We start from the raw sequence: 11,018 nt of genomic DNA, 5'->3' as shown, positions 1-11,018 counted from the left end.
GCACTCCAATTCCAAATGGCTATAGAAACGCAACGAAACCTTTGACCAAACGCGGTTGCATTTACCAAGTTGTAGGCAGTGGACAATTCCCTTTTCCTTTCTTTTGAAAAGCTCAAAGTTTCCTATCATCACCACCAACTTTTTCTTTTAATTTATATATATTATACCACTACAACTGCCTTTCCCTTTTTCCTTTCCATATCCCCTCAATTCCATGCATGTCTTTTGATTTACAAAGCTACTAACAAGTAACAACCCCACATGACACATCCCTTCCTCGCAACACAATCCCATCCGGAAAAACAACAAAGAAGAAAAAATCATACTAGTATCTTTTTTTCTTCTTCCAATTTGCTAAAAACCCAATTCTACACAAAGCTAATAACCCCACATCTGTTCCTTTCAAGTCAAGCCCCCCCCCCCCCCCCTCCTCCTTCAATTTGCTAAAAACCCAATAGATTTTGTTGATGGATATGGTGTCGTATGGTTACAGAGATGCAAGGGCACAAACAGTATCAAGAACTAAAATGGCCAACTTGCATGAAAAGCCGAGAATTCCTATTTTACCCTCCGAGGATGAACTTCCTTACCCATTTGGGGAATTGGGGGTGGACTTAACGGAATCGGAGCTCCGCGAAACCGCATATGAGATCCTTGTTGGTGCTTGTCGGAGCTCCAGTTCAGGCAAGCCGTTGAAATATGTGTCGAGTTCGGTGAGATCATCATCGTCTTCGTCATCGATGATGTCATTGTCACCGTCATTTCAGAGGTCAACGGCGGCAAGTAAGGTGAAGAAAGCACTTGGTTTGAAGTCGAGGAAGAAGAATTTGGACAACTCAGTGAGTGGTGAGCTTATGAGGGTGCAAATGGGCATTTCCGAACAGACTGATTCTAGAGTTCGACGAGCCTTCTTGAGACTCAATGCTGGACAGGTTTGCTCAATACTCCCCCTCTTTTAATTTGTTTTTCTGGTTTTGACTCGACACATGAGACTTTTCAATCTTGTGGTTTTAAATTAAACATGTTTAGAATGTCTAAAATGTCATTTAATCTTGTGGTCTTAAAGATGTCACGTGGGAAGTTGAAATTAACGCCAAACATTTTGAAACGGAGAGAGTACTTTCTTTCCTCACATTATAGAGTGATGATTCATATAGAAGACCCTTGGTCTTGTTTGGGATTTGATGCTTAGTTGATTGATTTAACTCTTTTTCAAATTGAAATGGGAAACCTTTTACTCCCTCCGTTCCAATTTAAGTGTCTTAGTTTCACTGAACACAAAGTTTAAGGAATTAAAAGAGACTTTTGAACTTTGTGATCTAAATTACTGATGTGTGTGATGTACTAAAATGTCCTTTGAATCTTGTGGTTACAAACTTGCTGATGTTTGAATTGTCAACTTAATAAAATGTAGAAAGAGGCATTCTTTTTGTGACGGACCAAAGAGGAACGTAAGACACTTAAATTTTGACAGAGGGAGTACTTAATTGAGAGCCCCAAAGCTTGGTATTTAAGTAGAAAAAGGCAAAGGAGGGGCCATTATCCACAGACACACAGTGGATTTATTGGTTAACAAAAAACAAAAAAAGAACGGGATTAATTTGCAGGAACTGAAATGTCAAGTTACATGAACGATTTCAGAATTTTAGCAGTCCTTGTTGACAAAAACTAATACTCTTTTGTCCGTCATTTCCATTTACCACTTACATATCTGTTTTAAAAGTTTATTTATGTCCTTCAAAAACCACATTTTTGGAATCTTAATTATCCTTGATAGGTTGAGAATTGATTCTTGGAAAGGAGAAAACTTTTGCTTGTTGGATGGGATGTTTTGTCAATATCTCATGGAGGATACAATAAATATGCTGAGCTAGTTAAATCTGGTTGGCTTGATGGGCCTCACCTTCATTACTTGATGCTCTTTCTTATCTCAAGTGGAAATTCATTGACATGGATTGGTTAAAATGGATTATTTAAAATGTGTTGCAAAATGAATGTTATATATCAATATTGTTCTTTCAACTGCAGCTTAGTGATTAGCTTGTTTCTTGTACTTACCAGCTTGGAAGACGGCTGGAGTCAATGGTTCTACCAGTGGAGCTCCTACAGCAGTTCAAATCCACAGATTTTCCAAATGCGCAGGAATATGAAGTATGGCAGACGAGAAACTTAAAGCTACTTGAGGCTGGACTTGTCTTGCATCCATGCTTGCCGCTGGATGAGACAGACACGTGTGCTAAACAGCTTCAACAGATTATACATGGGGCTCTGGTGAAACCCATGGAGACTGGAAAGCACAGTGAATCGATGCAAGTACTACGAAATCTTGCTACATCCCTCGCCTGTAGATCATTTGATGGGTCGAGCCCCGAGATATGCCATTGGGCAGATGGCACACCATTGAATCTCCGACTCTACCAAATATTGCTTGAAGCTTGTTTTGATGTGAACGATAAGACCTCTGTTATTGAAGAAGTTGATGAGGTTTTAGACATCATAAAAAAAACTTGGGTTATCCTTGGTATAGACCAGATGTTCCATAATATTTGCTTTTCATGGGTTTTATTTCATCGATATGTTGCAACCAGCCAAGTTGAAAACGACCTGCTCTTTGCCGCTGATAATCTGTTGTCGGAGGTAGCAAAGGATGCCAAGGCAGTAAATTGCTCTCAGACCTTGAGTTCTCTACTTGGTTTGATCCTAGATTGGGCGGAGAAAAGACTGCTTATGTATCATGATAGCTTTTACAGGGACAACGTTGATATCATGCAAAGTCTTCTCTCTATGGGTTTATCAGCTATGCAAATTTCGGGCAACTATCAGAAGAGGAGTAAAGAGGTTGATGTTGCATTTAGCAGAGTTGATAGTTACATCAGGGCTTCGATGCTCCGTGCCTTTTCTCAGGCAAGTTAGTCATCCTGCTTCAGTTAACCTCACCATGGAGTATAAACATCATGTCAGGAACTCCAATTCACATTATTAATTTAAGGGGAGTTCAGTGTTTTTCGGCTCTCTTTCTCAGGAATCTAGAATGGTGTTATTGGTGTTTCCCCTATATTTCTAATCTCAGATACCCCTGAACTTGAAGTGAGAGTTTTTTGTCGTCCTCGCAGAAAGGACTGCTTCCGTCTTTGCAACAGTAACAATCCCCTGATAATCTATGTTTGTGCTGAATATTATGTTCCAGTGCAGCAATTATCCTCCCTCTAGCTGTAGCACGACTGGATGCTTGAAGCATCCTGTCTATGCTTTGTTTATTTAATCTCTCTAACTTTCATGGTTTAGTTAAAGTTAAACTTTTGCTCCTTTGGTGGAAAAAGTGACTAACTCTGCTTACTCTGCCTAAAGACAGGAAAAAGAGAGGTTGATATCAAGCAGAAAGTCGTCTAAACAACAGCAGAATCCTCTTCCCATCCTTTGTATCCTTGCCCAAAATGTTAGTGATATGGCTTATAATGAGAAGGAAATATATAGTGGTGTTCTGAAGAGATGGCACCCTCTTGCAACTGGTGTAGCTGTTGCTGTGCTTCATGGTTGCTATGGAAATGAGCTGAAGAAATTTGTCTTGGGAATAAGTGAGTTGACTCCAGATGCTGTACAGGTGCTGATAGCAGCAGACAAGTTGGAGAAAGGTCTTGTACAGATGGCTGTTGCGGATGCTGTTGACAGTGAAGATGGAGGAAAGTCATTAATGACAGAGATGACTCCTTATGAAGCTGAAGCTGTGATTGCAAACCTGGTGAAATCATGGATAAGGACTAGAGTGGACAGACTTAAGGAATGGGTCAACCGGAATCTTCAACAAGAGGTATGTCTCCTTCTCTGTTGTTAGTGATTAGTTGCTGCCTTGTACCAATAATATCTGGTCACCATTGAACACTACACTCTTTCGTCATATCTGGGTGTAAGAAAATGACGGATTTGGGGTCATAGTGTTGAAGAAATTTCGTTCAGATAATTCTTTTCCTGTATTTAATGTTTTGGCGCTGTCCCTTAAGCAATAACACAAAGTGAAGAGGGCGAGTGGGTTCCCCGCAGCAACAGCATAGTATCGAGTACCCAGTATTATATAGCTATCCTGTATTTGTGTCTTATCTGCAAGTCTTAGATTTTCCTTCACTCAGCCGGTATGCCTGGAAGCTGCTTCTCAAGCCAAAACGAGAGCAAAATAATAGGATTTTTCTTCCTTATAATTGGTTTTGGCCTTCAACCCACCCCCCCAAACCCCCCAAAAAAGACAGAGAGGAGAGAGAGAGAGTGGAGTTCACGAGTCTTATTTATATTATCTCCTCTGTCTCTGTCTCTTTCTCCCCCCTGGCGGAGGGGTGAGAGATATTATGGAGTTCGCAAGTCTTGTTTATATTATCTTATTATGTTGTCACATAAATTCTTATATCTTGAGTATTTTATTTAAGGTTAAGCATAACCTCGCAAAATGTGGTGAGTATGGTGTCACTTAACACAATCAGCATTCTACTGGAGTTCTCTATGAATTAAATGTTTTGTTGATTTTTTCCTTTGGAACCAACTGTGGTTCAATTCCCAATTTAACAATTCTAATGGCACCAGTCAACAAAAATTTCCATATGACCTCTTTATGGCATTGTTAATTAGAGAGATTTAAAGTGTGATACTTTTTTTCTCAAGCAACACTTATTCACACACTCCTTTTGAGCTTGAAGTGTGTGGAGGTGATAGTTCTGTTACTTCCTTCATATGTTGATTTGTTTAATGATGCCCGACCTAAATCTTTACATTGACTCCTTGATCATCTAAAATTGGAAGAGGTAAATGGATATGGTTTGCCGGTGCTAATTGGTCATGCTGTATACAAACCTTGAACACACAGCTAAAGTAGCACAGCATCGCCTGACCTTTCAGCTTCCTTTTGTAGGTCTGGAACCCTCATGCTAATAAAGAACGATTTGCTCCCTCTGGAGTGGAGGTCCTACGCAGCATAGATGAGACTTTCGAAGCATTCTTTTTGTTACCGATACCTATGCATCCAGCTTTGCTTCCAGAATTAATGAATGGCCTTGACGCATGCCTACAGAGCTACATATTGAAGGCTATATCTGGCTGTGGTAAATATTAATTTGGCTGCAAAGTATTGATAATGATGTGATAGTTGACGTTATAGACCATTAATTTCTGGTACGTTGCAGGATCTCGAAGCACCTTTGTTCCAACTATGCCTGCTTTGACTAGATGCTCAACTGGGTCAAAGTTCAGTGTCTTCAGGAAGAAAGAGAGACCTCCTATGGTTTTGGATAGGAAATCTCAGAATGGAGATGATTCTTTCAGTATGCCTCAGTTGTGTGTCCGTATTAATACTTTGCATAGCATACGGAAAGAATTGGATGTGCTTGAGAAAAGGACAATTTCCCAACTGAGGGATAATATGCGTGTTGATGATGATAATATTGTTGGTGGGTTGGGCAAAGGTTTTGAGCTGTCAGTAGCTTCTTGTCGGGAAGGTATCCAGCAGCTTTCTGAGGCAATTTCATATAAAGTCATCTTCCATGAGTTGAGTCACGTCTTCTGGGATTACTTGTATGCAGCTGATGTTTCATCATCCCGCATTGAACCTTTCCTTCAGGAGCTGGAGAAAAACCTTGAGATCATATCAGCAACAGTTCATGACAGGGTACGGACACGTGTAATCACTAATGTAATGAAAGCCTCTTTTGATGGATTCTTGTTCATTTTGCTTGCCGGTGGACCTTCTCGTGCTTTTTCACTGGCTGATGCTGCAATTATAGATGAAGATTTGAAGTTCCTAATGGATCTATTCTGGTCTGATGGGGATGGGTTGCCGACTGACCTTATAGACAAGTTTTCAACTACTTTGAAAGGCATTCTTCCTCTTTTCCATACTGAAACTGCTGTCCTGATTGAGCAACTTGAGCGTGCCACTGAAGATTATTTTGGCCCTTCAGCTAAATCTAGATTTCCCTTGCCTCCTACATCAGGTAACTGGAGTCCAACTGAGCCCAGCACTATTTTGCGTGTTCTGTGTTATCGAAATGATAAAGTGGCAACTAAGTTTCTAAGGAAGAACTACAACTTGCCAAAGAAACTATAACCATTCACATGGTTGGGAAATGAATAAGCTGATGTTAGCTAACTGTAACAGGTGGATCTTAGATTAGGTTGTTCATAATAGGCAGTTGTGTGATTATTTTGTACATAGTACTTACGATTATTGAGGCATATTACTTGATTGTGAGTAAGTTAAAAGAGAAAAAGGACTGTTTGTAAAGCGAGATTTTGAGGATTACTGTCAAGGGAGTGAAATTATAACATGACGTGAAGGCGTGCTACAAAGTTTATTTTATAGACTACCACATTACCAGCTGAATGGATGGCATTCTCATTCCAAACCTTCCTTATCATTTCATCTATTTAGCTCTCCAAATGTTCTTGCTTCCTGACAGGTAAAATCCTATTTTTTTTGGACATGTAGCTGTATTTTCTTTGTTGTTTTTGTCTTTTGATAAGAAAGATTATTTGAGCTTGCTTATGAAAGTTGAGAGAAACAGTTTGTTTTGTTCCCTATCTAAAAGTTGGTCCAAAGTAATTGATTTTTCACAAAACCAAGAGTAATGCTTGCAATCCCTTTTTAACGGAGTCTAACTTGCTACAGCTAGGAGAATTTTATGTACATTAACCTCGTTTTCTGTTCAAATTCTATAGAATACTGGTGTGTAAAAATAACTCTATTTGGCCACCTAAAAGATAACTAATCCTTTGCGCCGTCATTGTAAATAAATATATTTTTCTGTTATTATTAGTATTTTTTTCCTGCTGTACGTTTGACATTAGTATTAACTGCAACCCGGTTGTACATGTTGCAAGTCACATGTAATCAATTCAAAATTCAAATATTAACAACTATTTTTAAAATTTTCTTAGCCATAAAACGGAAGCTTTAAACTGCAAATGATCAGAGATTCACAACGTTTAGGATTTGATTTTGATAAACAGTTCTTTTCTGGCTAGATGATCATTGGCGATGCCATGTCTTGAACATCTTACTATACATTAAGCAAATGCACGAATTAGATTATCAGCAACAGATTCATGTGATTCATAGGCTATTTAGTACGTTTATATCACGGTAATACATATTATATAAAGGCAATTGAAACTGTGATTCAGAGGCAATTTAGTACGTTTATATCAAGGTAATACATATTATATCCAGGCAATTGAAACTGGAATAAAAGGGAAGAATACAGCAGTATTGAGTTAAACTTTTCTCACTTATTCAAGAAAAAAGATGGAACTTATAGGTCTCACGAAGATCTCTGTGCCTGAACTGTTATTATGATGAAGTTGAACCGTAAACGTTTGCTAGTTATGAGTAGCCATGGTATTAATGCCAAGGATTACGGCTGGGCATAAATATCCGAAATCTGAATTACCTAATCGAATTGAGAATTTCAGTAATTCGGGATTCGATAATTCGGTATTCGGGAGTAAAATTTCAGAATTGTAGGATTTGGATTTGGGTTTGGTACGAGATATTAATACAGTTTGGTATTCGGTATTTCCCGAATGTCGAATTATTTAAAGGCCTACCCCTAAATCCTAATTATAATCCTAATGTAAGCCTTGTAATATGATTTGATCTAAGGTTTCTAAATGTGGTGTGTTTACTGATTTTGTCTCTTATGGTACTGTGACTAGTGGTTTCTCATTTTACTTCTGGTGTGCAATACTTTGCTTTTTAGCATTGATATCGTTCCCTTCGCTGGAAATAGTTTGGACTTGAGAAGGTACGGTGAAGAGCAATTTACTTCTCGTGTGCAATACTTTGCTTTTTAGCATTGATATTGTTCCCTTCGCTGGAAATAGTTTGGACTTGAGAAGGTACAGTGAAGAGCAATCTGAGTTTTTGATGTGTATTACTGTTAGTCTGTTGGAAAATCAAAGTGGTCGTGTAAGGAAAATCAAAGTGGTCGTGTAATAGTAGAAGTTTATGTTTTAGCAATAAAGGAATCTATCTATCTATACTATATTAAAAGCACGAAGGGTTTTTTTTTTTTTTTTAAAAAAAAAAAAAAAATTTTTATTACATAAGGGGTAGGGAAAGGGGATTACAATGCGGGGATTTGAACCCTCACCAATAAGGTGAGAGTTCAGTATCCAACCAACTAAGCTACTAGATCCCTACTCACAAAGGGCCTTAGAAATATTCATTGAGCTTTTTACCTTTCATTAAAAGACTCCACAACAGACAAAAGCATCATTTCATAATATTTAGGACTTTAAAATTAATTAAAACTTATTTATTAAATATTTCTTAAATTGACTAAAAGTATGAATATTTAAAACTTTAAATCAGTTTTGAAAAATTCTGATCCAAATTTAATCGGAGGCAGGAAACCACAAAAACTTAATTGTGGACTTTGTAACAAATTAGACGAAAGTAGGACAGCTTTCCTTTTAACACTGTTTTTACATTAATCAGTAGCACCGCCATGTTGGTTTTTTTGTTTACGAAGTAAATAGCGTTTTTTCCTCCTAAACAGTTTATTTCATTGAATACTTACCAATTAGGTCACTTAATTATTACTAGGTAATTAAATGTATACTTAATAACTTAAAGATCTTTACTAAATCTGGTAAGATCTCATAGTTTGCTTTTTTTTCCGGAATAAAAGTCATAAATCATAATTGACCGACCAAAAAATTTGCAAGGCCAATATTGTCTCCGTCATTTTCACTCAATATTAGGAGTACTATGTTGTTTCAATTCAAACTGTTGTTTCAATTCAAACTCTAATATTTCCCAAAGTAGACAAATTTGTTATAAATAAGAGGTCCTTTTTTCTCTTTAAAACGGAAGCTAAAGAGCTCCGTAATGCTTCTCAAATTAATTAAGAGTTTACCTTATTTATATTTTGTTTTAATTTTGTATAATTTGTTTGTCTCCAGGGTGTTGACACCTAATTTTTGACCTCACGTAATTTATTTTAATTGTCCGGAGTCCTTGGATGACAAGCACAATGAATCATGCATTTTTAGAGGTCAAAATAATTTTTTATAAAATTGCTTAGGTCAATATTTTTACCCCTTTAAATTGATAAAATAATTTCTATGATATTAAGAGTCATTTAGGAATTAGTTGTTACATTTTATGACATTTATGAGATATTTGTTAGATTTAATCAAAGAAAAGCATTTTTAAAATAATCATTTATTTAATTTTTTAAATTGTCAAAAATCAAATTAGCAAATACATTATTCCCTTTAATCCAAGGACTTTGAGTAATTAAAGTAATTGACCATTTTACCCCTTAATCTTTAATTTTGTGTAATTGTATAATTTGTTAAAATTATTCATAATTGTCTATAATGTTTAATTAGGCTAGTTAATCAAATAGAGGAGCATTAATGCAAAATTGGTTTTTAATCATTTAATTATTTACATTATGACCACAATGGAATTAGCCAATTCATGGTTAAGGCAATAGGAGGTCATTTTTGCAAAATTAGCCATCTAGTGGTCTTAATTGAAATGGCCAAATTCATTTGGCTCAAATTAATTGAGGTCATTAGTGTAATTTAACTTCAATTAGCTAGTTAAGTCAGAAAAGGGTTATAATTAGAATGGTCAATTAGATTTAATTCAATTAAGGCTATATTTGCGAAATTGAGCTTGTTTACACAATAGGCATATTTTAAATTAATTAGTAGGTTAATTACGTCTTGATTTGCTTATAATTAAGTTATTATGGTCAATAATTGATACCTCAATTTTATCCATTTATTAAAAAATACCCATACTTCCCTTCATACATACATATACATCAAATACGTATATTATATATACACACACACGCATATACATGAAAGGGGGGGGGGGGGGAAGGAGGGAACATGTCCAATTTTTCTGGACGGAGTCCAGCCCAAACGGGTGTGACCCGGCCCAACCTTTTGTTTCTGATAAGAGGGCAACGCCCCTTCACATTTTATTTTCATACCAAATGATCCCTAATCCCCTCCCCTCTCTCCTTTCTTTCCTCTTCTATGAAAAACCCTAGCGTCGCCTCGATTCTCTCTCTCTCTCTCTCTCTCACTTTCATGCCAAGAATGGCAAGGGTACAGAAATTTCAGAGTCCTCACAGGTTTAGTACAACCAAAAGCATGAAACAATTAACGTTTCAACATTTTTTCATTCGGATCCATCCAAACACGGTATCAATCCTCTCCTCTTTCGCTTTTTCCTTTATTTTTCTGAATCAAAATATGATTTTTGTATCTTTGTTGTTATAATGGGACTGTACGAGCTCGATTCTTATTGGTTCATAAGGGTTTGGTTCGGATCGACCTAGAATGGGTCAGATCCAACCGTATATGTGTGTTTCTATAGATCCTAGCCATTAAATTCATGGATGAAGGTTTTTTCATCTGAAATCTACTTTGTACTGCATCGTTTTTTAAAGTTTTTGAATGAACTTTGGGGTTCTATAAATAGAACCCCAACTCTCACCATTTGAACAAGTTTTTACAACCTAGAAGCCTGAATTTGAGTATAAAGGCTCTAAATTTAGGCTTTCTCAGTAAAATTTTAAGTCTTAGCTTTTTAAAGTTCGAGTCTTCTTAGTTCTAAAAATTTGCATTTTTTTTTTCCTTTGTGTGGCTGAGTGTGGGATTTGGAAGCACAAAGGGTCTTCAAATCCATTCTTGTACACAGCTGCGATAAAAAAGGTAACCATTAATCTTGTTATTGCTTTTTATTTAATGTTGCTTAATTTAAATCATAGTTAGTGATATTCTGCTTATTTTTAAGTATTATGATAAGTGATATGTTGTTTTAGTTTTAGGTGTTTGTTAGTAAGGTGCTAAATTAATTTATATGCTTGTAATGTGTTCTTGGATCGTGAATCGCTTAGATTAATCAGCTTGGCTTATATTTATGTGCTGGTTTAACTCTGATGACTTAGGTTAGGTAAAATGTGAAGTAATGAACTTGTTCTCTTATTTGCTGATTATATAGAAATGATGTC

General features: G+C 36.5%; 1 protein-coding gene across 1 annotated transcript; it reads left to right on the top strand.

Moving 5' to 3' along the window:
- Nucleotides 1-222: 222 nt before the first annotated feature.
- On the top strand, nt 223-6,596 carry LOC132068828 (protein unc-13 homolog). The gene is made up of 5 exons (XM_059462560.1): nt 223-932; nt 2,062-2,904; nt 3,353-3,808; nt 4,895-5,084; nt 5,166-6,596. Exons 1-5 carry the CDS (start codon nt 468-470, stop codon nt 6,083-6,085), a joined length of 2,874 nt encoding a protein of 957 aa, XP_059318543.1. The 5' UTR covers nt 223-467; the 3' UTR covers nt 6,086-6,596.
- The last annotated feature ends 4,422 nt before the right edge of the window (nt 6,597-11,018 follow it).

This window comes from Lycium ferocissimum, chromosome 8 (assembly GCF_029784015.1).
Source record: "Lycium ferocissimum isolate CSIRO_LF1 chromosome 8, AGI_CSIRO_Lferr_CH_V1, whole genome shotgun sequence".
NCBI lineage: Eukaryota > Viridiplantae > Streptophyta > Magnoliopsida > Solanales > Solanaceae > Lycium > Lycium ferocissimum.
Note: the sequence above shows the minus strand (reverse complement) of the source record. Positions and strands in the feature narration are given on the sequence as shown.

Coding starts and splice junctions, on each gene's coding strand:
- LOC132068828 (XM_059462560.1), top strand. CDS start 468: ATGGATATGGTGTCGTATGGTTACAGAGATGCAAGGGCACAAACAGTA. Junction 933..2,061: donor TGAGACTCAATGCTGGACAG/GTTTGCTCAATA, acceptor TGTACTTACCAG/CTTGGAAGACGGCTGGAGTC. Junction 2,905..3,352: donor TGCTCCGTGCCTTTTCTCAG/GCAAGTTAGTCA, acceptor GCCTAAAGACAG/GAAAAAGAGAGGTTGATATC.